The 27,638-nt window shown below is 38.2% G+C and overlaps 2 protein-coding genes across 3 annotated transcripts; both read left to right on the top strand.

The window, feature by feature from the left end:
• The first annotated feature begins 4,178 nt into the window (after nucleotides 1-4,178).
• On the top strand, nucleotides 4,179-9,607 carry LOC121740613 (dihydrolipoyllysine-residue succinyltransferase component of 2-oxoglutarate dehydrogenase complex, mitochondrial-like). Of its 2 annotated transcripts, none has more exons than XM_042133345.1 (2): nucleotides 4,179-4,314; nucleotides 7,817-9,607. In XM_042133345.1, the coding sequence occupies exon 2, from the start codon at nucleotides 7,833-7,835 to the stop codon at nucleotides 9,228-9,230; it is 1,398 nt and encodes a 465-aa protein (XP_041989279.1). In that variant the 5' UTR covers nucleotides 4,179-4,314; nucleotides 7,817-7,832; the 3' UTR covers nucleotides 9,231-9,607. The 2 variants fall into 2 exon arrangements, with proteins under 2 accessions (XP_041989279.1, XP_041989280.1); XM_042133346.1 differs by having other exon boundaries at nucleotides 4,182-4,493.
• Nucleotides 9,608-10,718: 1,111 nt separating this feature from the next.
• LOC121725311 (cytoplasmic dynein 2 intermediate chain 1) lies at nucleotides 10,719-27,164 on the top strand. Its single transcript, XM_042112203.1, has 12 exons — nucleotides 10,719-10,955; nucleotides 11,403-12,217; nucleotides 12,542-12,722; nucleotides 12,825-13,002; nucleotides 13,088-14,002; nucleotides 14,084-14,246; nucleotides 14,408-14,560; nucleotides 14,740-15,220; nucleotides 15,326-15,458; nucleotides 21,000-21,069; nucleotides 26,599-26,754; nucleotides 27,072-27,164. Exons 2-12 carry the CDS (start codon nucleotides 11,420-11,422, stop codon nucleotides 27,162-27,164), a joined length of 3,321 nt encoding a protein of 1,106 aa, XP_041968137.1. The 5' UTR covers nucleotides 10,719-10,955; nucleotides 11,403-11,419.
• The last annotated feature ends 474 nt before the right edge of the window (nucleotides 27,165-27,638 follow it).

The following is a 27,638-nucleotide window of genomic DNA, read 5'->3' as shown; positions in this document are numbered from 1 at the left end:
AACTGCATTTATTATTTCTGAGTAAGTTTACGTTTTTGGCTCGCTCAAAGACCTTGAAATTTCGAAAAAAGCACAAAATCAGACATTCAACACGCTCGTTTGTATCGATACAAACGCAAGTTGAACGCTCAGCAAACGCAAGGAAGCCGACATGTTTTAAACTTTTTATCTGAAAAACGCGATGAAAACGCGCAGAAGACGAGCGCATCAAAAACGCGCGTCGTCAGTGTGCAAAAAATAGGGAATAATCTTCTATATATATATATAATAATGGATTTTCAAATGTGTTAGTCGCGCTAAAACTCGAAAACGGCTGGACGGATTGGGCTGATTTTAGTCTTAAAATATTCGTAGAAGTCCAGGGAAGGTTTTAAAGTGACACGAAGTTCACCGGGACAGCTAGTAATATATAAAATCGACGACCTCTGTGGCTCAGTGGTGAGCGCGTTGGTAGCTCAAGCCGGGGGTCGCGGGTTCGAATCCCGCCGACGGAACAAAAAGTTTTCAAAGTTCCTGGGTCATGGATGTGTATTAAATATGTGTATCATATTATAATAAAAATCTTAAATATATGTATAGTAAGTATAAATGGTATTAAATATATTTCCGTTGTCTGGTACCTCACTGTACCTGTAACACAAGTCCATCAGGTACTTACCACGGGGCCAGACTGACGTGGTGTGAAGCGTCCATAGATATTATTAAAAATATTAAAATAATCACATAATATAATATGTGGAAGGGCCCTTAGGTTGAACAAAATCGGTTCAGAAGTTTTGAGATCGGGAAAATTTTCTTAAAAAATTTACGTAAAATTATGAAAGTCGGTTTTATTTATAATATTATTTAGGACTTTACCTTAAGTATAGGGGGTACTTCATCAACTTTCGACGTGCGCAAAGAGGATATAAAGTTATAAACTACGTAACTAACAGACGTGCGATTAGAGTAAGTATTTCAGATTTTGAGTGCACGCGCCCTAGCGCCTTTGACGTCATCAATTGTATGGGCCCTGCATTTGACAGTTTTACCGACTGCGCCGGGAAGGTGCATTCACACCCCACTGCCCACACCTTCGGCACTTACTCATTACGATAAAGTTAAAATACCTAACTTTATGCTCATAACATTCGTTGTTTTTTTAAATTCCAAGGGCCTTAAAGACTAATGTGTGGTACTGTTTCATAAGAATTTGGAAAATAATGTTAGACTAAGTGGGCCCCTAGACGATTCATTAAAATACAAGTTTTACATACGTTTACAAAGCTACTGCCTAGGTATGCCAAATCTATACTAATATTATAATCTATACTAATATTATAAAGCGGAAGAGTTTGTTAGTTTGTTTGTTTGAACGCGCTAATCTCAGGAACTACTGGTCCAATTTGAAAAATTCTTTCAGTGGTAGATAGTCCATTTATCGAGGAAGGCTATAGGCTATATTTTATCACGCTAAGACTAATAGGAGCGAAGAAATAGAGGAAAGTGTGGAAAAAACGGGGGGAAATTATTTGAAAGGGCTTATTTGAACGCGCTAATCTCAGGAACTACTGGTCCAATTTGAAAAATTATTTCATTGTTAGATAGCCCATTTATTGAGGAAAGCTACAGGCTATTTTTTATCAAGCTAAGACTAATGGAAACGAAGAAATAGAGAAAAGTTTGGAAAAAACGGGGGAAATTATTTGAAAGGGCTTATTTGAACGCGCTAATCTCAGGAACTACTGGTCCGATTTGGAAAATTCTTTCAGTATTAGATAGCCCATTTATCGAGGAAGGCTATAGGCTATATTTTATTTCGCTAAGACTAATAAAAGCTAAGAAATAGAGGAGAGTGTGGAAAAAACGGGGGAAATTATTTGATAGGGCTTATCTAGAACTACTGGAGCAATGTTTCTGTTATTTGGCACAGATAAGAAGTAGACCACGTGAAGGACCATAGGCTATTTTTTGTGGACTAATTTGTCTGTGAAATATCTTATTTACGCGGGCGAAGCCGCGCGGAACGTTATATTTCGCGTGGTCACGACATCACGCGTAAACGGCTGGGCCCATTTTGCTGAAATTTGGTATAAAGATACTTTGAGTCCCGAAAAAGAACATAGGATACATTTTGTCCCGGAAAAATGTACGGTTACTGCACAATATACTTATATGATTTGCGCGTAAACTATTCAATCTATTTTGATGGAATTTGGTATGGAGATACTTTTGAGTCTCGGGAAAGGACAAGAAATACTAATTTTGTCCCGGAAAATGTACGGTTCCCGCACAATAAACTTTTATGATTATCGCCTAAACCAGGGCTTCCCAAACTTATTTGTACTGTGACGCCCTTGGGATTTTGCCATTTCTTTACGACACCCCTCAACCCAGCCCCCCCCCAAGAATACTTTCTAATTTTAGAACTAGCCTACCCAACATAGGTTATCATAAAACACTATTTGGACATTTATTTTTATTAGGAAATAATTACCAAATCAAAACACAAGCATAAGCCAGCCAGGCTGGCTAAAGTGAAGGATGCGCTTGCTTTTCTGAGCATAGCTACTGAAACCGGGGATATAGACTGCCCGGGATGTATGAAAGACATAATGGGCGAGGCGTTTACTCGATTTGGTTGTGTTGACATGCGACGCCCTTGGGACAATGTTGCGACGCACAGTTAAGGAAGCCCTGGCCTAAACTATTTAATCTATTTTTATGAAATTTGGCATGGAGATTGGAGATACTAATATGAATCTGGGACAAGGAATGTTTTTGTCCCGGAAAAATGTGCGGTTCCCACACAATATACTTTTCTGATTTGCGCATAAACGATTCAATCGATGTACGGGAACAACTATAAACTAAAGTCCACGCGGACGAAGTCGCGGGCAACAGCTCTAGTATCAATAATAATATTTTAAATAAAAAGTGAACGAACTGTACCATGAAATTAAGTGACATCGCTCGCTCAGTAAAATCTACTTTTAGTGCCGGTTGTGACACTAACTACCAAAACCCTTTTCCAATAAGATACATTGGCTTCAGGTTAGTGGCAGTGTAAAAAAAGGCTGTGGCAGAAAATGACTCAGAATACCTTTAAGAATTACCACATTATCATAAAGGCTTAATACATTATAAAATTAGATGCTAATTGTTATAAATTGTAAATTTGTCAGCTTCGTGGTTGCTGTGTCTATGGGCTATGGCTACAACAATCGTTCACTATCAGGCAATAATGTTTTTTTTTAATGAAATAAGGGGGCAAACGAGCAAACGGGTCACCTGATGGAAAGCAACTTCCGTCGCCCATGGACACTCGCAGCATTAGAAGAGCTGCAGGTGCGTTGCCGGCCTTTTAAGAGGAAATAGGGTAATAGGGGAGGGTAGGGAAGGGAATAGGGTAGGGGATTGGGCCTCCGGTAAACTCACTCACTCGGCGAAACACAGCGCAAGCGCTGTTTCACGCCGGTTTTCTGTGAGAACGTGGTATTTCTCCGGTCGAGCCTGTATGTAGGTACCGGAAAATGTAGGCTCATTTTTTCGGTACATCTACACATGGGCGTACCCAGGTTCTGGGCCAGGGGGGGGCAAATTACCCAGGTTCTGGTGCCAGGGGGGGGCAAATCACCCAGGTTCTGGGCCAGGGGGGGGCAAATCAGATTTTTCATAAGCTAGGTGTTTATAAAGAATAAAAAAATTATAATTTTTAGTTGTAAAAATATTGTACTTATTGCAAACAAATGGCAAAAATTCGTTCTTAATTTTTAATTTTTATAGATAAAAGTACTAGTTATTATACTTAGTAGGAACGTCAACATGATCCAGGGGGGGGCAGCTTGCCCCCCCTTGCCCCCCCCCCCCCCTCGGTACGCCCATGCATCTACATTTCATAATTTTTTTCAAATTGTTACGGTTTCAAGTTTAAAAACTGGTGAAGTGCGTCATCTATGTTTAAATATAGTAAACTTTAAAGTGCCAAATAACTAACTTGTTCTTTCAGGTGCCGATAGATGTCTCTGTTTCCAAATTTAAAAAATCTTTATTATTAGACGTTATTAAAAAGATAAATTCAAAAATTTGATAAAAATATCTAGGAAACAAAATAATATTAATTATTTATTATAATAGTAAAGATTTTTTACCTAAATTATTTTTTATTTTATGTGGAACGTCAAATGAACGTCACGACTTACGAAATAAACCACATGACAGGAGCCGCCAACAAATTTTGAAGTGTCGAAAACCAAAGGCTCCACCAAATTGGATTTTAATGTAGATCTTGGGACCTCAGTACTAAAAGTGAAGGAAGCAGCGTTTAAAATTAAAGTGAAGTATTAGTTTGTGATATATATGTGCAAGACTGGTTAGCTATGCTTTGAATAACCTTCCAAAATCGATAGTCTCGTTTCTCAACTAAAACTTGTCATGAGGCTCGAGCTTATGTAACATTTTTGTCTGAAAATAACTTATCAGTTCACTGTTAGCGATTGTTTACCACAGCAGAGGTAAGGTAATGCTTTTTATCACATTAAACTTTTACTTCACTCACTAATAACCTTAATTTTTGGCCGCTTATGTAGACATTATTAACACGTTTTGTAATCAACTAATCGCTTATTCTATATATTCTGTACTTTAACAACTTTTTACTAAGAGCACTTGTTGAATATTTATGTATATAAATCCTTAAATACCTCTGCACTTTATCAATTTTGTTGTTACCTGGTTTTATGACACTAAAACAAACACGTTATGTTTTATGAACTGTAGAAGCAAGACTTCAGAGTTGAATAAAAATATAAGCCTTCATAGGTACACAGTTATGCATGTTCAATTACTATGCACATATATAGTTGTATTAATTAAAATAAATCGTACCATATTAGGTATAGTTATGTTATTTCAAGTATGTGACCCTTTAGGCCATCGAAATTAAGTTAAACCTAAATATTGCGTGCTTTTACCCTTGAATTGTAAACAAATATTTAGTCACAACTCTTCTGAATATAGGTACTCACTGAGAGTTAGACCAGTTTGGATTGATAGGTCTCAATACTTTAGTCCTATACCTATATCACTTGCAGACTAAGATTAAAGTTCTCCTACTGATGTAAAACCTTAAAGAGTGGTGAAAAGAAAGCTAAATACCTACCAAAAATACTATCTTAGTTTTCTATGCAGTATGCCTAGTGGCAGATGGCAGAGAACTTGAGTTCTTTGCCATCTGCCACTATACACACCAGCAAGATAATTTTTGAAAATTATCTTGCTGGATGGTGATGCTTACTCTTCAAGCTAGGTAGATGTTATTTAACAAAATCATGTTTTAGTATTGTCTTAATGCCTCAAGCCCCAAGCGGTCTCCGGCGACCGCAATAACAATAGATAAGCTATTGTTGGGGTAAGGTTTTTCCACAATCAAGGTATTAAAACCTGTATCATAAATAAATACATTAAATTTGCTAAAAATACTTTATGGTAAAAATTATTTGTTTACAATATGAGAAAAGGCAAAAATGAAATAATAATATCCACAGCAAAATATGACTTTTTAGTTTTACAACATAAAACATAACATGTTTGTTTTCGAAGCCAGTAAAAATAACTTATTAGTTATCATTGGTACTAGACTGTATAAGACGCTATTTTAAAATTCTGGTTTAATTCAGTATGGAGTTCAGTTTCTATCTAAACTACATTTACAAATGATTTTTAAAAGCCTAATAAGTTTTTTAGATGAAATTAGTATTAGGTATATACATATAGGGTTGCTAGACCGAAAAGCCGGACAAAGCAGTCAGCTTGGCCGGACATTAGTACAAAAAAGCTGGAACCTTGCTATTGGGTACTTAGAATCTAAACTTTTAGTATAGCATTATGTTCAGCGGGGCTAAAATGGTCGCTTTGAAGAATCATGACATGAATCATAATATGATTCATTTTTCTAAAATCACAAAATGCAACTCTGCTTGCAATTCATTTTTGTACTGATTTGACATTTGTCAGTTTGACAGTTTTGATAATTCATTTGCTGAATTGATTGAGAGGAATTGCTAAATGTGACCATTTTAGCCCCGCAGTAGTGTGTACAGATTTTCTGTTTTATTAAAACAATTTAACATCTAATAGCTCTACAATTTACCATCTGATTAGGTGGTCAATCATCTAAAATTTGTAGGACTTTTATATAAAGTTATAGATTCTAGACTCTACCAAAGCCGGACTCCCTTTAATTTTGGCCGGACACGCAAGCGAAAAGCCTGACGGTGTCTGGCTTTATCCCGGACGCCTGGCAACCCTAGGTATATATAATAATATAAATTGTATTATATACAGAAATTATACTCTTTTCTTGCACTTATTCTTCTTAATTATGTTTTACACTAACTGGTTGAAACCGGTTAGTGTGACACCTGAGGAAATTTAAATAAAAATTTATCATCTTCAAGTGTCACACCAATAAAGTGGAATAAGTGCAAGAAAAGTATATGAGGAGCTGGCGAACAAAACCGGACAAGTCCACCAGAGTGCGAAAGTATTTTTTTCCAATTGTCTTCTCTTGACCCATCTCCGTCAATCCCTGTTAATATTTTCAATCAAAACCAGTTAAAAAGGCTTTTTAAAAGTCCATTTTCAAACAAAACCGGATTAGTTCAGTATTAGTAGTAATAGTTGATACTAGTTTTTTAGCCACTGTGTACATTTTTTTCTCATGGCCTAATCCGGTTCTGTTCGCCAGCTCCTCATATATTATTATTGCATTGAAACATGAATTTCCACCAAGAACTTACCGTACATTCAAAATCATAATATATGAAATGAGTAGAGCTGATATGACTGTAATTATTATAAGTGTAATTATTTGAAAACCAGCATGTTGTTTTGCTATAAAAATGGAAACAGTATTTAAATTCCTTTAATGAAATGAACTTAAAGACAATGCCCAAAGTCGTCTGTGATCATAATTATTGCAAAATGCAGAACACATTGTGATAAGTGCAATAATGTTATTGACCTTAAACGGGTGTGGCTGATTATGTAATGTACTTTGTAATATGTAGCAAGGACGGCAGACAACAATCTTCATAATAGGCACAGTCACATAATGTGACATACTTAATAACTAAATCATAAGTAAAAGTATAAAGTAAAAATACCATTGCTTTATACTTTATAGAAAACATAAATGAATGCTTATGTTTAGTGGTGTCAGTGAAGTTACCTGAGGCAGAATATCAGAGCTTTTAAAGACTAGATTTTTGTATGCATCTGCTAGTTTTATACACATGAAAAACTAAAGTTAAAAGGGACAGCTAACTGCTATAGAGCGGTCGCATTTAATTCTGCACCGACCGATTTAGTATGAGGACTGCAGATCGCCGTGCGGCAAACGCATATATCCATCTATGGCCGTCTTGACCGACCTTATTTTTAACACACAGTAAGAAAAAGTCGTCGCAAATAAGTAATGCTGAAAAATCAGTGACCCATGATTTTGCACATTTATAAGATACCTGATGATAAGAATTTATCATTTGTTTAATCGAAATTTTTTCTGCAATGATATGACATAACTTTTGTTTCTATGATATGATAATTATTGTATTCACATCAGTATATCTTTTACTATCTAATATAGATTAGTTCCGTAGTGGTTGCCAGTTGTCAACTTGTCACTGACCACAGCAACTATCAAATATTAGGTAATTTAATCAGTTTTTTTACAGTTCTAGAGATGAAAATATCTCTCACTTTTCTCAAATTGCAAACTAAAGCAAAGTGAATTAAACAAAGTTATAATCTAACATTTAATTTTTTCTAATTTCAGGGCTAACGATTCCACCATGCTGCGACGCTGTTCGAAGCACTTGCAGACTATATACCGGAGGCAAGGCCAGGGCCTCCGGTTCAGGTCATCCGAGGTGCCCAAGGTCTGCGTTCTGCCGCAGGGAGCACGCCTCGTCAAGCCCAGGATACTCGGCGCCAGCAATCAGGTCGCGCCCATCCACTTCAGCAACCCGCTGTGCGCCGAGCAGGACGTCATGACCCCGGGCTTCCCCGACTCCGTGTCGGAGGGCGACGTCAAGCTCGACAAGAAAGTCGGCGACGCCGTCGCCGCCGACGAGGTCGTGCTGGAGATCGAGACCGACAAAACCGCCATCCCCGTCATGGCGCCCGACAACGGCATCATTAAGGAGCTATACGTGAAGGACGGCGAGACCGTGAAGGCGGGACAGAAGCTGTTCAGGCTGGAGATCACGGCGGGCGCACCCAAGAAGGCCGCGGCCCCGGCGGCAGAGGCGCCCAAGACCGAGGCGCCGCCTCCGCCTCCGCCGCCGCCCAAGACCGCGGCCGCACCTCCCCCACCGCCCCCGGCTGCCGCCGCGCCCCCACCGCCGCCGCCCCCGCCGCGGGCCGCCCCCCAGCCGGCCGCCGCCCCCGCCGCCTCCATCCCCGTGGCGGCCATCAGGCACGCGCAGGCGATCGACACCGCCTCCGTGAAGGTGCCCCCGGCCGACTACAGCAAGGAGATCGTCGGCACCAGGAGCGAGCAGCGCGTCAAGATGAACCGCATGCGCCTGCGCATCGCCGAGCGGCTCAAGGAGGCCCAGAACACCAACGCGCTGCTGACCACCTTCAACGAGATCGACATGTCCCACATCATGGCGTTCCGGAAGAAGTACCTCGACGCGTTCACCAAGAAGTACGGCGTCAAGCTCGGCCTGATGTCGCCCTTCGTGAAGGCGGCCGCCAACGCGCTGATGGACCAGCCCGTCGTCAACGCCGTCATCGACGGCAACGAGATCGTGTACCGGGACTACGTGGACATCTCCGTGGCGGTGGCGACGCCCAAGGGGCTGGTGGTGCCGGTGGTGCGGAACGTGCACGACATGACCTACGCCGACATCGAGCTGACCATCGCCGGCCTCGCGGAGAAGGCGCGGACCGGCAAGCTCACCATCGAGGAGATGGACGGCGGCACCTTCACGATAAGCAACGGTGGCGTATTCGGCTCGCTGATGGGCACGCCCATCATCAACCCGCCGCAGTCCGGCATCCTGGGCATGCACGGCATCTTCGAGCGGCCGATCGCGCTCAACGGGCAGGTCGTTATCCGCCCCATGATGTACATCGCGCTCACGTACGACCACAGGCTCATCGACGGCCGCGAGGCGGTGCTCTTCCTCCGGAAGATCAAGGAGGGCGTGGAGGACCCCGCGTCCATCGTCGCTGGCATGTAAACTAGCTCCCGCCACATTTGATTCCTTTGAATTAAATTTGTTTCGAGCTGTCATGTGTGGGAGGAGCTGTAGTGTGAGCGGAGGATTTCGCGCCTATTTTTGTTTTGTATTTTTAAATACGTCCGATCGTATTGTATTAATTATTTATCGTTAATTAAGTATTAAATTTAAATTAAACAAAGTATGTTACCTCTGAAGTAATAATTTTATTGCAGTTTACCTTAGTTAAACGAGTATGTGACAAAGACAGAGTTCTAAATATCTATTTGTATATTATTTTTTCTTTTCATTGAAAACCACAACGGTTTCATATCGATACCTACTTTAGTGTTGCTGTACCTGAATGTACAACCCTCAATAAAGTACAGGAATTTTAACGTTTCTTTTTATTTTCCCTGTTTAGGACTGCCCATGTATGTTTATATTTCTCTATGGGACTGCCCCCTTTGCCCACAAGGTCAAAATAAAGGACTTTTAAGGTCACAGCACACATCAACTCGGAAAGTGATCGGCGCCGTATCGCCTCGAGCCGTTCAATATTGTATGAAACTCCCTACTGCAACGCACACTAAGCGGAACTGTAACGTATTCGCCTCGGAACAGGCCTTGTACCATGAAACTGTTTTGAAACTCAAATAATCGGACGAAAATGTTGCGTCCTACTCTAACAAACGTGAAAATATGACGTTATTAGAGCAGGAGGCAGCATTCTCGTCCGATTGAGTCTCAAAACAGTTTCGTAGTAGGCCTACAGGCTCCGAACCGGGATGCGACGCGTGGTCAACTAGCCGTCAACCCGCTTACGGCTCGTCGTCCCCGTGCTTACGTCTCTCCGTACTCAAGCTTACGTTTCTTCGTCCACCCTTTCCCCTTCTCCGAGCCGTAGGTAAGCGAGGCGTCGCCTAGCCGTAACCGAGTTGACGTGCAGGCGCTAGTCGCTACTGATATGCTTTGGTTACGTGCATTACGTTAGGTTGACGACGAGGCGAAAAGCGATGCGGCGACGATCCCTCCGAGTTGATATGTGTGCTGTGACCTTTAGGCGCCGTGCAGACGACGCGACGGGGCGGGGCGGGCCGGTCAACTTCGCTGCATACGCCCGTCGATGTCTTCGGCTGCGCGCCGCCGCATCCATGGCGGACATGCGCCGCCAGTGCCCGCCGGGCACCTGCGGCGCGGTCTTTTTCTAAAGATAATCTGATATTTTGGAAGTACTTACCATAATTTTCACAGTGTCGGCTGTCGAGAGGTATCTTAGTGTATGGAGTAGGTATCTATGAAATATATTAGGTACTATTAAGAATAATTACCCACATGTAGTAGCAAAGTGTCCATATTATTAAGTTAAATTGTTGGAAAACCGCATTATGTAAGTATCACTTTACTGTAGCTTGTAGCCGAGTTATGCTAGTTAAAAAAACGTTATGTCAACTACGATAACCATGGCAACTGGGATTAAACATTTCAATTTTTTGACGCAGTTTTGTAACCAAGTTTGTAACTTCACAACTTTGTGTAGGTAGACGTCAGGAGCCATTATGTTTAATAATACTACTTTTATAAAGTCATACTACTCTTTTGTAGAATTAATACAATTTTAATTTACCTAAGTACTTTTAATAGATACCTACTGCTTACACATAATTTTATAAGTACTATTCCTTGAACGGTCTTGTGTCACTTCAAGTTCTAGGTTTGACCTATTGACCTGAATAAAATGACGTGGTAAGTTTAATATGAGACGTAATTTTATACATTTACTGCGTAACTATATTACTTGCATGTACTAGATACAGCTTATTCTGATTGAGCGCCTACGTAAAAATACCGCGCCAAATTTCTAAATAGGTACCTACTTAGGTACTTACTAAAATAATTAAATTTAAGGACCGTAATTTCTCAGTTTGCTGCTAAGGTATTTTTTAAACTACTGAAAAAAAGCTTCAGCCTTCAACTTTTAAGTAATGCAATTAGTCCTAATACATACTTACGTACCTATTTGAACTTATTTATTATCAAAACAATTCAAATCAATTTTCTATCTTACCCGAGTCACCGTTTTCCATGGATACTGATGCTGCCCAAAAACCACGCTGATAGTCCATAGTTCTAAATTGAAATGTGTGCTTAATACATTGATTAAACACAAATTTTATTATTCAAATGTTCCAGAAATAAAGGAATAAAAAATGCAGACTGCCAAGAAAGATGAGAAAAGAAAAACAAAAGATAAAACGAAGGAGGATGTCGCTCTGAAGAAATCGACTGAAAGAAGCGCAACAGATAGTGCCAGAAGAAATACAGATGCGGGAAATAAAAAAGATAAGTATTATAAAAATGAAAGCACAAGCAATGTCGAGAAAAGGCTCACTAAAGAAAAATCTAAAGATATTATCAGTTCACGTAAGGCAGCAGAAATAAATAAAAAATCCATATACACTGTTTCTACTCCTCGTAACTTTGTGCAAAAGACGACGACGGCTGATATTTACGATAAAAATAAAACACTCAAAGTATCTAAAAACGTTCCGCCAAAAGAAGCTAGTACAACTAATACAGTCAAGGCTCCACAGCGAAGTAAAGATGGAGTAAAGTCAACAGCTCCAGTGCCTCTTAGCGCACGAAAGATAGTTAGCAAACTCGATACAGTAAAACCTACAAAAAGTGTTAAAAAATTAGAACCTACTCAAAAGGCAAAGAAATCTCTACCCATTAATGTAACCGTAAACTCGCCGATTCAAAAGCGAAAATTGGAAGAAAAGCTTAGCGTTGACGATAATGATAATATTAAAATGAAAATAAAAGAATGTAAACAGATAGAAGAGACATCAAATGAAAGACCAAGAACGAAAACGAGAACTTTGGATGAAGGTGAAGTCAAGATTTTAACTCCAGAAATCGTGGATAACAACTCAGAAATGGCTAACTTGTCAAAGAAATTAACAGCTGCACCTAAAGCTTTCTACGTTAATTTGAATGCAGATAGGGTATGTAAAATAATTAGTATTATTCGCAATACCAATAGACGCCCGCAACTCCGTTGCGCCAAAATTCGTTAACCGTATATTTTTTCGGGATTAAAAGTATCCTATGTCCTTTTCCGGGATTTCAAGTATATATACCAAATTTGAGTGAAATCGGTTCCGTGATTTGAGTGTTAAGAGATAACAGACATACTGTGTACACACACATTCGCATTTATAATGTTGTAGGTATGGATTTTTCTGCGAAGAATACATCAGTTTGTAATAAATTAAAAGCCTAGCATTTACCTAACGTTCATGTTCCTTCTAGAGTATTTTATTTTATAGGAAGAGAGAAAACATTCAAGTGAGGATGAGGTGAGCTATGAAGACGATTTCGAAAGTTATGAATCTGATTTTGAGTCGTACGAGAGTACACCAAGTGAGGCAGCAAGTGAGTCTACTCAGTCTGAGGGGGATGATGTTCAAGATGAAGAAAATTCTAAAGAAGAACGAATGCTTGATTCTGGTATAGTATAATTTTCGTTATTTTACGATTCTATTATTAATCTGTTTATTTTAGTTAAAGTGCTTCCGAATGATCATGTAAATAACTTAGAACATAATACAGGTCATTTCGAATTGCGTGATACTCGTTCTGCCCACAAAACTACACCAATGGACTACATCACCGAAACCTCTGAAGAAGCGGACAAAAAGACTTCTTTGACTGATGAAGGGTTCCAAGAGATGTCCAGCTCCAGTGGACTACCTAGCATCAAGACGGTTCATGTTGATGTTTTTGAGAGGTAAGTTCTTTGTACCGTTATTTGTAACGTTAGACTAGGCATGCAATGTTTGATGCATTTTAAATCTCGAAAATCCTATTTTCAGACCTTTGTTCATAGATTTCACAAAATCTAGAGATAATCGCAGAAAGCGTCGTGTATTTGAAAGATTAAAACAAAGAGCACAAGACATACTGAGTATAGTGACGTTGCATGAAATAACGTACTCATTATTCGAAATGAAACCGATACCCTACGATTTGTTTATGGCTACATTTGGTAGATCAAACTACACACAGACAGCGGTACAGACTTATGATGATGGTATATCTACAGAAGTTCAAACTGACGAAATCGAGTATAATAACAAGTGGATACAACATCCTGTAAAGTTTTCTAAAAATGACGTATGTCTTAATTTAAAGGAAGATGTAGAAAATGCTAAAAATAAAGAAGAGTTTAGCTTCTTATTCGACGAAGATAAAACTGAAATAAATGACGATAATGATTACAAAAATCTTAGAATATATTTAGAACAGAAAGATGGTGCAGGATCTGATAAAATAATGTCCCATGAACAGTACACAAATAAGTTGAAATGTAAAGATATAAATATGAACAGTCTGGCAAAGTTTTTAAAGAAGGCCGAGAGAAGAGTTATTAATGTATTAAGTATAACTAGCGGTACTACTCATTCGTCAGATTTGAAACAATCACCTTACCCATTCAGTAGTGGCTATCTACCTTTGACGATGAATAAACTGCAAAATAAGAAATTTTCTTACCTAAAAAATTGTAATGTAATAGGGACTGTTTTTTCTAAAAGTAAGAGTAATCTCATTTTAACGATACATAATAAGATTTCAAATGGTGTTACAGCAAACAAGTGCGTTTTATGCTTGTGGGATTTGGGTATGGCTATGATCGAACCAATAAAAGTACTGATAGCTGTAGATAATGTGAAACTAGGTGTGTTTCCTGGATCCATTGACGGATTTTTCATAGGAGCTTTAGAAGACGGGTAAGGTTATTTACATTTATTTATATTTTACCAAGCATGTAGTATATTTTCTACTGAAGCAAGAGGAATTCTTTATTTTAGATCAATTCATGTTTGGGATTTGACGGAAACGCCAACTTGGTCCACGGAAAATGCTGAAGAAACAAAACCAAAGAATTTTCACGAAATTGAAGAAGACAATCTCTTAGAAACTGAAAGAGATAGACGATGGGATTCAAAAAATCGGGATATCGGTTTGACTCCGGTAAGTTAAACGTGTTAATAGAACGAAAAAAAAATCCTTTCCTTTCCGAATTACACAGCAGAAAACTTGGTAAAGTTGGTAACTTACAAAAAGTTGATGTATTTCTAAAAAATAAATGCAGCTTCGTCGTTAGCCGAATGTAACAATTTTAATGTCTTTAGGACTCTAGCAAGGCCACGTTTTTGACAAGCGCCTTCACTACCAGTGCAGCTAACATTTCTCATCAGGATGAAGCTGATTCTTTGGTCGCATTAGAATATTTAGAAGAGGAATTAAACGATACTGATTCTGGCAATCAGAAAATACTAGGACAGGTACGTACCTGTCGTACGTAGAATAGCTGCATAACATTATGTAAGACTTAAAAAGCATGGACTCTCGATAAGCTGCATGACTGTTCATGTTAGATTCAATTAAATTTTATCATTAACCGTAAATAATGAATTGATGATATCAAAATTGTTGTTTATAAAATATTGTTGTTAAATTTTAGTTGTTTGCATTACAACGATTGGGAATATTGACCGTATGGTCTGTAATACAAGAAAAATCTAAAAAGTATGTCCGTGATCCAGGTAAAGCGTACTGGTCAAAGATGAAACTCGAAAAGAGGAAGATCGTGAATTTGTGTGATCATATTCATATTTACGAAAGAGTATTCGATGACACCATTTTTAATTTAAATAGCGCGAAAAAAAGACTGGCCGCTAAACGAATGGAGAGGAATTTGAATTTGAAAATAGAACTCCGACCGAGTACGTCAAAGCAATTTGACAGGCCGACCAGTGCTGCCAGTGTGAGAACGTCCAAAAGTTTATCAGAAAATGTTTTTGATTACAAAACTTCTTGCCATGATCTAAAAATGATGCATCACAAAAATCGTGTTTACTATTTGATAGCGAAAAATTGTGGAGAAGTTCTTTGTTGTTCGAGAATCATCTCCGCTGCCAAAGTGGATATATTTGACGTCGGCAGTAAGTGTTTTATTTACGAGATTTTTATAGACCAGAGGGTCCATCTGTCTTGGTATTGAATTTATGTTTATATTTCCAGTGTTTAATTCTATATTTATTTTTCAGCTCCAACAACATCAGTAACATCAATTTCGGTTTCTCCTCCCGGCCTGCCGTATTTCTTAGCTGCCACAGATGATGGAACCATTAATTTGTGCTCATTCGACACTTTTAGAGTTCTACTGAGACTGGATTGTAGGTATGTAATTCGTACATAGTGTTCTTTTATTATATTGTTTAGTCCATAGATTATGTAACGTGCAGTATATGCAGTTATGCACATACGCAATAATTATGTTGTGTGTGTGCATCATTGACATATACGTGTCAGGTGTCCCTTTAGTCTTTAGTTACTTAGTCTACAATAAGATTCCGTAAGGGCTTGTCGCCCTGCCGGCACCTATACTTACCTGTATTAGTGAACACTTAATCTTAACGCAATAAATGAAGTCCGATAATACTTTTCATTTTATTAATCTCTCCTAGGGCGCTCCCCTTACATTGGTGACCCCTAAATTCGTAAGTAGGTGCCGTGCGCGTTTTAATTAATTAATCGGACTATTGCCAAATAAATATCGGACTATTGTGAATTTTTAAAAAACTAAAATGACGGAAAGTGGAAGTGATCCTGCTGCCGCTCAAGAGATATCTCAAATAACCGTTTCCTCGCGCGTTCCTGATTTCTGGGAGGACCAGCCCCGGACCTGGTTCATTCAACTGGAGTCTGTGCTATTTAAGCAGCGGCTGACTGATGAGGCGAAGTACCACCTCGTCATTGCGAAGCTCGGTAAGAACGTTGTGTCACAGATCACGGACATCTTGATCAAACCTCCAGATGATGGTAAATATGAGCTGCTGAAGACTACTCTTCTAAGCATCTATGAGGAGTCCGAGTCTCGCCAAATACAGAAGCTCATCGGAGAGATGGAGCTCGGCGAACAGAAGCCGTCTCACCTTTTAAGGCGAATGCGTGAGCTCGCCAGGGATAAGGTCAATAATCATACCCTGAATATTCTTTGGCAAAATCATCTGCCCGCATCAGTTCGTGCAGTATTGGTGGTGTCCGACACGAAGGAGCTGAATACCTTAGCGTCCATAGCTGACAAAGTTATGGAGACTGTCAGACCGTCTGGAGTAGACGAAGTCACATCGGCAACCAGTGACTCGATAATAGCCGAGATCGCTAAATTAAATAAGCGACTCGACCGGCTGACGCTGTCACGCTCGAGAAGAGGATTCTACCGTGGAAGAGGTCGCGCCAGATTCCGTTCCCGTTCCCGCCGTCGTCAGGATTCGCGGCACAGATCCCCAGCCCGCAAGGACTTGTGCTTTTACCACGCCAAGTACCAGGAGAAGGCTCACCGGTGCGTCCCACCCTGCGCCTGGAAGGACGAGCCGGGAAACTCTCCGTCGTGCAGCCAGCAGCGGTGGCCAGCTGCATAGGAGTGAATCACCGCCTACTCATTAAAGATAAGTTTAGTAATTTAAGATTTTTAATTGACACTGGCGCAAATGTCTCTGTTATTCCCCGAAATAAAATTAAAGTTTTGAGCGAGTATTTTAAAAATAATAATTACAATTTGTATGCCGCCAATGGAACTCTTATTAAAACTTATGGATTAAAAACTTTAAATTTAGATTTGGGTTTGCGCCGAAATTTTCAGTGGACATTTATTGTGGCTGACGTGTGCCAACCAATTATTGGTGCAGATTTTTTATTAAAATATAGATTGTTAGTAGATATAGCGTCACGTCGATTATTAGACGAAGTTACGCATTTAAATGTTTTGGCTGACGTTGTTCAATGTAACGAACAATCGGTCAAAACTGTTGACGAGTGTCATCCTTATTATGACATTTTAATTAAGTACCCTGACATCACAAAGCCCGTTTCGTTTAAAGAACCTCCTAAGCACTCGGTTTATCATTATATCGAGACCAGTGGCCCGCCCGTTCATGCAAAAGCGAGGCCGTTGCCACCACATAGGTATGCCAAGGTCAAGGAGGAGTTCCAGCTCATGCAGGAACTTGGAATTTGTAGACCGTCGAAAAGTGCGTGGGCCAGTCCTCTTCATGTTGTCCCGAAAAAGGATGGACAGTTGCGACCTTGTGGAGATTATAGAGCGCTTAACGCTATCACTAAGCCCGATAGATATCCTATCCCTCGTATACACGATTTTACATATATATTACAGGGCAAAAATATATTTACGCGGATCGATATAAATCGCGCGTATCATTTTATAATGGTCGCCCCTGAAGATATTGCAAAGACTGCTATAATTACACCTTTTGGTTTATTCGAATTTCCACGAATGACATTTGGTCTTCGTAACGCCGCACAAACTTTTCAACGGTTTATGAACCACACAGTTTTGGAAGGCTTAGACTTTTTATTTACATATATCGATGACGTCATAATTGCAAGCGAAGATTTAGTTACCCATAAAAAACATTTAAATTTAGTTTTCGAGCGATTAAATAAATTCGGTCTTACTATTAACTTGAACAAATGCTCGTTTGGACAATCGAAAGTAGAATTTTTAGGTTTCGAAGTTTCCTCGACAGGGATTAGCCCCCTTAAAGAAAAAGTTGCTGCGATTTGCGCTTTTCCCCGACCCACAACGGTTGAGGAATTGCGTAGATTTTTAGGTATGGTCAATTTTTATAGATTACATTTGCCGAATGCAGTAGAGTACCAGGACGAGCTTAATCAATATTTAAAGTCTTCTAAGAAAAAGGACAAGACTAAAATTATTTGGACCGAAAAATCTAATGAAGCATTTATACAATGTAAAAATAAGTTGCAACAAGCAGCTAACTTGTCCTATCCGAAACTTAATACTCCGCTTGCACTTATGACTGACGCATCGAATACGAGCGTGGGAGCGGTGTTGCAACAGCGCTTGAACGGCGCGTGGACACCGCTTGGTTACTTTTCCAAGAAAATGTCACCTACTCAACAAAAATATAGCACTTTTGACCGCGAATTACTAGCGATTTATTTAGCCGTTAAGTATTTTAGGAATATGGTAGAGGGTCAAAATTTAGTGATCTATACCGATCACAAACCTCTTATCTATGCTTTTTCTAAGGTCGGCAGTAACAACGAATTGCCGAGGCGCGTTAGGCAGTTACTATTTATCAGCGAATTCACTACAAACATTCATCATATTGATGGTGATGAAAATACGGTAGCTGATGCGTTGTCTCGCGTAGAGAGTATATCTTGTTCAGGAATTTTAGATTACTCCGCCGTTAGCCGTGCGCAGAATGATGATGATGAATTAAATAAGTTACGGCAGAATAGTAAGTTCAATTTCAAACAGATAATTTTACCTGGTAGTGACTCATCCGTATGGTGTGAAATGTCCACCGACAGAGCTAGACCTTATTTACCTAAGGCGTTTAGAAAAATCGCTTTTGATAATATTCACAACCTTAGTCACCCCGGAATTCGTACCTCGCGAAAGCTATTAAAGGAAAAAATTTTCTGGGAAAATATTAACAGTGACGTAGGTAGTTGGTCGAAATGTTGTATATCGTGTCAAAAAGCTAAAATTCATCGTCATAATAAATCAAAGCTAGGACATTTCCCTTTAACAGAACGCTTTACGCATATCCACGCGGATATTGTAGGTCCTTTGCCGATATCCTTGCATGACTACAGGTATCTCGTTACAATTATAGACAGAGAGACCGGGTGGCCAGAGGCTTTTCCCGTCAGAGATATTTCTGCTGAGACCATTTCAAAAGTAATATTTGAAGGTTGGATTGTTCGTTATGGTATCCCTCATCAGCTTACGAGTGACCAAGGGAGACAATTCGAAAGTAATATTTTCCAGCAACTCATGAAATATTTAGGTATTAATAAAACTCGTACCACTCCCTATCACCCCCAGAGTAATGGGATGGTAGAGAGATGGCACAGATCTCTCAAAGCCGCTCTTATGGCTAGATTAAATACTAAAACTTGGGTCGAAGAATTGCCTATAGTCATGCTAGGACTTCGTGCTGCCCCTAGATCTGACACCGGCGTTAGTGCAGCAGAACTTGCTTTTGGTCAGTCATTAAGACTGCCCGGAGAATTTTTAGACCACAATATAAATTTTAAAATATTAAACGAAAGTGAGTACGTGGAAAGGTTGCGAAAAATGATACGCGATCTCAAACCTCGACCGACGTCACATAAGGGCGCGAGCACGTTGTTCGTGCACCCGGACCTGAGTCGCTGTACACACGTGTTCGTGCGCAACGACTCAGTTCGGAAGTCACTTCAACCTCCTTATGATGGACCTTTTAAAGTTCTAGAACGAAAGGATAAAACATATTTAATTAAAATGTCTGGTCGAGATAGCTATATTTCAGTTGATCGTTTAAAACCTGCATTCACTAGTATTTTTTTAAGTACTCCCCAAAGTAGTGACGAAAGTCATAGCAAAAATCACAGTGAGCAGGAGAACTCTGCACAAGCGTCGGCGGATAGCGATTTGCCTGCCGCTAGCCCGCTCCGCCACACAACGCGTTGTGGCCGATTAGTTAAAAAGCCCGTACGTTTCAATTTTTAGCACCGCGGAATATTATATTTAAAGTAGCATAATACATTTATTTTTATTCTATCGATAACTTTACTGTCGCGTATAAGTATTTTTACAACTTAACTTTTACATTTTTACAAGTTTTATTTACATTTTTTTTTTCATAAAATATGGGAAATCAATCAACTAAAGATAACATAGTGGTGAATCAATCGGAAGTCCAAGTAAATGAGATTCACAACGCGATGGTAGCGTCGTATATCGGATGGGCAGTAGTGTTGATGGTGTTAGGCGTCGCGGTTTATCGCCTACGTTCTCTGTCGTTATGGCGTTAATAGGACGAAGAAATGGCTGCTGGAACAGGTAGAGTCCATGCAGAACTCCACCTTATCCAACTTTTCCAGAGCCACAGCGAGGCCGCTAAACCAGCGCAGACGCATATCGAAGTATGCTAGGGCATAAGTGCTACATTTTTTTAATTTTTCCGCGTTTTTGGGTCTTTTGTGTGTCAGTGCAGTGCTTTTCTAAAATGTCAAAAATTTTTTTTTTAGTGAAACACACTTTAGTGATGTTTAACTTTAACTATACTTAGAAATAGAAAATTTTGTTCGAAATGATCATGATCAAAATATATTATGTTATTTTTATTTTTTTTATTCAATGTATCAGTAATGCATTTGTAATGCATTCTTACAATTGCTATTGTAATTGTATCTTGGTTATAATGTTACTTGTTTTGTCTTGGAAGTTGTCACGTTGTGCAGTTAAGCATAATATTTGACACCTGCGAGTGTCACTTGCATGCACTGCATATTGCACTTATACATAAGTTTATAGTTAGGAATTATTAGTATGTAATGACATTGTAATGTTTATTGAAAAAATTTTAAATTTTTGGGGGGAGTAATGTAACGTGCAGTATATGCAGTTATGCACATACGCAATAATTATGTTGTGTGTGTGCATCATTGACATATACGTGTCAGGTGTCCCTTTAGTCTTTAGTTACTTAGTCTACAATAAGATTCCGTAAGGGCTTGTCGCCCTGCCGGCACCTATACTTACCTGTATTAGTGAACACTTAATCTTAACGCAATAAATGAAGTCCGATAATACTTTTCATTTTATTAATCTCTCCTAGGGCGCTCCCCTTACAATTATAAAGGTTTTAGATGCTTATCTTGAAATTTTTTTATTTGCAGCAATATTCAATCTTCGGCTGCAGAAAAATATTTATCTGAGAATATCTCAATCTTTGGCAAAGATGAGAAGGTAAGTTTTACAAAATAATATCAGTAAAAATAATAAGTAATGATCCACTGACAAAACAGATTAAAGTCAGGGCGGAAAAACGCTTGTATTATGATTTTAACGAGTAGGTGAAGGGTGACTGTTTAGGGCCAACCCACCACACGACAACCACACCACGTAGTCGGGCGTATATTTCGTATTGTAAGTGAACTGGACCACATTTTGATACTGATTTGTGTGATACCGACCACATCGCAACCACGGCCGACCACATCGCAACCACAACGTTGCGTCGATGCAATGACAGTGCGTGCACACCGCCTGCGCTCTTCCGCCCCTCCGTTTCATTGACTTTCGTACGTAACCACATCGCAACCACTGGCGACAACGTCGGCACGTCGGCATTTTGTCGGTATCACAACGCAACTACAAAAAGCTGCAGGGAAACCATTCACACGTAACCACTGCTCGACGACATTTTGTCGTTGCGATGTGGTGTGCTTGTGGTACGTGTGGATTGGCCGTTAGACTGTAAGTGTTCTCGTATCAGTTGCTAAGCCTACTCATTTGGATACCTCTATAGCAAATACCAGATGTATAAAGTATAGTACTATGTAGTAAACAGCTGACATTGAATCAATATTGCCTGAATATTTTATGCGGCAATGACATCGCCAGAGGTGAAATATTTTTCTGTTGATTCTTTTTATCAGTTATCAATTGATTTAAGTGGTTCAATGAAGTTGTGAACTCCGAAATCAATGTTAATATATTTGGTCACACTAGACTCTAGAGTGACTAGAGGCTAAAACGTCCATATTATAATAATTAGTAATTTCCATAGACTTAATATATACTGTCGTATAGACCACCTGACAGCCCGAAAATGCGTGACTATTTTCGATCTGTCAATGTGTGCGTGTGCTAGTGATGTATATTTTACTATCGATAGTATAGTATTTTGCTATCGATAGTATAGTACGTTCGAGTTATTTTACCTCAGTTTCTATAAGAAATAAATAATATGCAAGTTTGACAGATTTGTATTTCAAATTAGGTATCATAAATTTTGGTGACGATTGAAAAGTAGATACACATTTTCTTTTGGAATGATTTTTCAATCGTCGGATATGTTATGACATGAGGTTCTTATAGTGGTAAATAATATACACATAACACATTATAAAGTTACTTATTTATTACTCAGGTAAAATCTATCTGGTAAATCAGCCCTTACATTGAAAGTAAACGTTGAAAGTAAACAACACACATAGTATATTATATTTTATTCTTAAATTAAATACATATCATAAAATATCATAATATTTTTTATTACAATTATTTTTGACCGACTTCCAAACAGGAGGAGTCTAGGCGTTCGGCTGTGGATATATTTTTTACGAGATGTCCTGCGCGGCTTCGCCCGCGTAAATTAGGAATTTTACAGAAACCGTACATTTTCCCATAAAAAATAGCTTATGTCCCTACCCCCTTCACTTGGTCTACTCTATATCTGTGCTTAATATTGCCATAAAAATTGCTCCAGTAGTTTGTAATTTCTAATATTTCCCCCATTTTTCTCACATTTTCCTGCGTTTCTTCGGTCATATTAGTCTTAGCGTGATAATATGTAGCCTATAGTCTTACTCGATAAATTAGCTATCTAACACTGAAATAAGTTTTTAAACCGGACATCGTAGTTCCTGAGATTAACGCGTTCAAGCAAACATACTCTTCAAGTTTATAATATTAGGTAGGTACAAATTTTTTTAATTATCGCTTGACTCTCTCGAGTCTCGATCTAAAAGACTATGAAAAGTACCAATAACAGGGTCATTATAGGCTCATAAGTCATAACCATGGGACGATGCATGGTATAATATGGTAGTGATGATGATGATGATGAATGTAATTTTCACAGTAGCATATGCTTTCCATTATTAAATCAACGCCGAAACTCCCAAACTTGTATCTATAAAGAATCAGGAGTTCTCTCAGCACCTTCCGAACGTTCAGTAGTTTTTGCGTGAAAGAGTAACAAACATCCATACATCCACACATCCACACATCCATACATCCATACATCCAAACAAACTTTCGCCTTTATAATATAATAAATAAAATAAATAAATAATATATATAATATAATAATATATATATAGCAGATAGTAGGATAGTAGGATAGGATGTATGTTCAACGATTACTCCGCCGTTTATGAACCGATTATCAAATTTTTTCTTTTGTTGTACATTGTATTGTTCCGAGTAGGTATCATGTTCACAAAAGTGGTGGTCTGGTGATGGAAACCATGAGAAATCGAGGTGACTCCTTGATATTCAAATGGGAACATATGGTCCCAGAAAACGTTCAAAATCTTTCGATTAATAAATTTAAAAATGTAGTCAAAGAACGTTTTGTGCCAAAGCCTATTATAAGGTCAATGATTTCATAAACGATGGCACATCTTGGGAGTAGAATGCTGAATGACTGCTTGCAAGGCTACTTCTACATGACTTACAATTATTATGTGTCTATCTATGTTTACATTGTATAATTTTTAGTTACAGCATTGTAAATTTTAATTAAAAATATTATTTTTTTCTCACTTTTTTGGTAAAAATTTTTTTTTTTTGGTTTGGTGAAAATATATTTTATTTAAGATTTGTTCAGAAATAAAGCAATTTTGATTTTGATTTTTTTTAACACCAACTGTAAGTATAGAAAACGTTAAGGACAGCTAAAAAGAGTAAAATTATTATTTTTTAAACAAAAAATTAAAACCGACTTCCAAGGTAATGACAATAGTAATATTATACTTAAATGAACTAAAAAGTATTAAATAATTCTTATTCTGTACTCAGTATTAATTCTGTTCTCAATCTTCATTATTTTTGCAATCGGTACCAGCTAACCTAATCGGCAGTTCTCGGACAGAATAGGTATAACTGCAACTTATATACTTAGGACTGGTACCGACTTCAAAATTATGAAGATTGAGTACAGAATAAGGATTATTTAATACTTTTTAGTTCATTTAAGTATAATCTTAAATGAACTAAAAAGCAATAATTGCTTATAATTGCTTATTGCTTATTTTTAATAATTGCTTCAGTAACAAGTGCAACAGTATGTCAAACTTACTGGTACAAATAAAGTTGGGATAGCTCCTTTAACCATAATAGTATTTATTCTACTTTTTCTTTAAAAATTTTCAATGAAATGTTTGCTACATATTGTTGAATTTTTCTTAGGATTCCAACCAACACGCCCAATCAATTTCAGCCATTATCCTCTTATTAGAGGATCTTGAGGGAATCTGTAAAACAAATGATTATGATATATAAATATAAACCTTCCTCTAGTTTTAGAGTCACTCTATATTATAGTAGTTATATTATATTAGCTATTAAATAAATAAATAATAAAAATAAATAAAAATTCGGACGCCCCGCCCCGCTCATATATTTTGACACGTCAGAAATTCTTTTAGTATGATGGGTCTACAACAAAATGTATGAACAGAGTGCGTTCCGCCGGGCGTCCGAATTTTGCTGATCAGAAATTTCGGATAATGTGCGGCCGGGCTTAAGTTGATAAATATAAAGGTAAATGATATTTAGTATATTAGGTAATTTATTTTAGTTTTATGTTAATGTAAAATATCGATAAGCATATCGATAAATTTGATTCAAGCACTAGCGTATATGTAAAAAATTTTGATGAAAAATTTTTCTTCAAAATTTGTGTAATATAAGAACAATAGTACCTACCTTTAGTTACGCAAAATATGAAAGTAAAAGGGAGGATTCACAATATTTTATTTGAAATAGAGAACTAAAGACAGAATATAGCAAAAATAAACACATCGTAGCAATTAGGACATGAAGATTAATTACCTGTGAAATGTATATTTTTCAGGATTATTCTTATGATTTACACTGCAAACACTTACAGCACAAGTCACCATTTTTAAATATAATAATATTTATTAAAAATAACAAACAAATTGAACAATATATTGGAAATACCGAAAGGGCATAAAAACGACTGACGACTTTTGACGACCTGTCAAATAAAAGTGGTTACAATTTTCATTAGACTGCCTCTCTCTTTTCATCTTGTTATAATTCCATAAAGGATTTTCTTCTCTCTCGCACTCTTTGTTGGTCTTTAGCATTATAGGTTTATGGTAATTTCTGTCCAAGATATCGTCTACATAAAAGACTTGTAACGTTGTTCAAAATTGTATTTGATGCCCACTATTCTTCTTCAATATGCATACTAGATTATTTTTAGGGTTCCGTACCTCAAAAGGAAAAAACGGAACCCTTATAGGATCACTTTGTTTTTTTAGGGTTCCGTACCTCAAAAGGAAAAAACGGAACCCTTATAGGATCACTTTGTTGTCCGTCTGTCCGTCCGTCCGTCTGTCAAGACCCTTTTTCTCAGGAACGCGTGGAGGTATGAAGCTGAAATTTATATCAATTACTCAGGTCTACTGTCCCTTGAAGCTGTGAAAAAATCAAACTTCTAAGCCAACGCAATCAAAAGATACAGCCGTTTATGCCGCAAATTTTCGACACTTGCAAGGGAATCAAAACCTACAGGGTGCTTCCCGTGAACTCAGAATCTTGAAATTTGGTACGAAGCAACGTCTTATAGCATAGATAAAGGAAAAATTACGAAAACCATAAATTTTTAGTTACATCACATAATATATATTTTTTTAATAATTTTAAACTTACTACCCATTTCCTCATAAACGCGTAGAGGTATTAAATTGAAATTCATACCAAATACTCAGGTCTATAATACCTTTAAGCTGTAACAAAATCAAACTTCTATGTCAACGCAATCAAAAGAAACAGCAATTTAAGCTGCATATTTTGAAACTCGCAAGTACTCGCAAGGGAATCAAAACCTAAAGGGTACTTCCAGTCGACCTAGAATCTTGAAATTTGGCATGAAGCAACGTTTTATAGCACACATAAAGGAAAAATTCCGAAAACCTTAAATTTTTAGTTACATTACAAAATATATATTTTTTAATAAATATAAACTTATTACTTTTTTCCTCATGAACGCGTAGAGCTATCAAGTTGAAATTCATATCAAATACTTAGATCTAATTGCCTTTAACCCGTGAAAAAAAAATTCTAAGTCAACGCAAAAACGCAAAACGCAAAAGTACAACCATTGATACCGCATATTTTGAAACTCGCAACTACACGCAAGGGAATTAAAACCGCAGGTTTGTACGGAACCCTCGGTGCGCGAGTCCGACTCGCACTTGGCCGGTTTTTTTAGTTTTTGCAGTTAGATTCAACAGCATTACATAATGATAAATCTTTCAGTAGGTATACAAAACAATTCAAAATTCTTAGATTGTGAGCTTACATCAGCATTGCATTAAAACCTTTCCGAACATCTAGATTCTAGAGTCTAGACTGAGGCAGCTGTTGCGTGTTAAGATATTTCGATGAAATAATATTTATTTTGACAATGCATACTTACTTTAATATTATCTAATACTCGCCGTTCTTTCTCAGTCCATCAGGACAGTATTGTGGTCGCCGACAGACCCGTGCTGTATCACCGCATTGCTGGACCGCAGCGTGTGCGTCTGGCGGCTCACGCACAGCGACGTATACGCCGAGTGCGAACGCGCGTCCACCCGAGCGTGCGTTGCTAGCGACAAGGCCTTTGTAAGTTGTTAACTTATTACTTTTTAATTTAAACTTCAACTACAATATTTATTATTTGTGTCAAGAAAAGTATTAAGTATTCGAATAAATCTTCGTTGATCAGCATACATTTTTGTTTGACCAAATAAAATAATTTTAGTAAATGCATGCCTTGTTTTAACAAATTACACTTAGCTTCCGGTACTCCTGTTTTTTGTCTGGTTTAATGGAAGTGACACTGTGCACTGATAGACAGACAGGAACATGGATTGGAATATCACTGGAATTAGACGTTTTTATTAATAAAGGTGGTTATTTCCTATTTCTTGATATTACAGGCGCTAGTAACGACGGGAAACGAGGTCCAAATCCACAAACTCCGAGAGAACAACGACCTGGGACTGTTTCAGGTGTATGTTGATCGTCTGTGAATATTTTATATCTATTTACATAAGTAAGCAATAAATATATTTCACATTTATTGATTCCTTGTATTATTGTACCTTTTGTAGTTTGCATTAGCAACATAACAGAAGATTTACTTAAAATAATACCCAATCTATAAGTTGAATGTGTACCATCGAGGAAATTGATTCCTAGGCAGTTGACGCACCTAGACGTCATGTGGTCGCCTTATGACAATTCAATGCTAGCTGTGATCGGTCGGATTTGTTTGACGTAACGCGACCAAATTAGAGCCATGCCACACGACGCGGTGCGGCGCCGCACCGCACGGTGTGGCATGGCTCTAATTTGGTCGCCCTTTGCTGAATCAACTTCTCTGATAGTACATTAGAGTTGACTTATAGTATCTTCAGGGTTCAAAGGCCCAGCTGAGTCCTATTGTTTTGTCGATTTCCGAAACTTTTATCAGTAATGTAACTTATAACCAAATACAGTGTTTT

This window comes from Aricia agestis, chromosome 3, assembly GCF_905147365.1.
Source record: "Aricia agestis chromosome 3, ilAriAges1.1, whole genome shotgun sequence".
NCBI classification, from domain to species: domain Eukaryota; kingdom Metazoa; phylum Arthropoda; class Insecta; order Lepidoptera; family Lycaenidae; genus Aricia; species Aricia agestis.
Note: the sequence above shows the minus strand (reverse complement) of the source record. Positions and strands in the feature narration are given on the sequence as shown.

Bases quoted from the DNA above. Each gene is read 5' to 3' on its own strand.
- LOC121725311 (XM_042112203.1), top strand. From the start codon at position 11,420: ATGCAGACTGCCAAGAAAGATGAGAAAAGAAAAACAAAAGATAAAACG. The intron at 12,723-12,824 runs GTATAGTATAAT...AACATAATACAG, and splicing joins AGAACGAATGCTTGATTCTG to GTCATTTCGAATTGCGTGAT. The intron at 13,003-13,087 runs GTAAGTTCTTTG...TCCTATTTTCAG, and splicing joins CATGTTGATGTTTTTGAGAG to ACCTTTGTTCATAGATTTCA.
- LOC121740613 (XM_042133345.1), top strand. From the start codon at position 7,833: ATGCTGCGACGCTGTTCGAAGCACTTGCAGACTATATACCGGAGGCAA.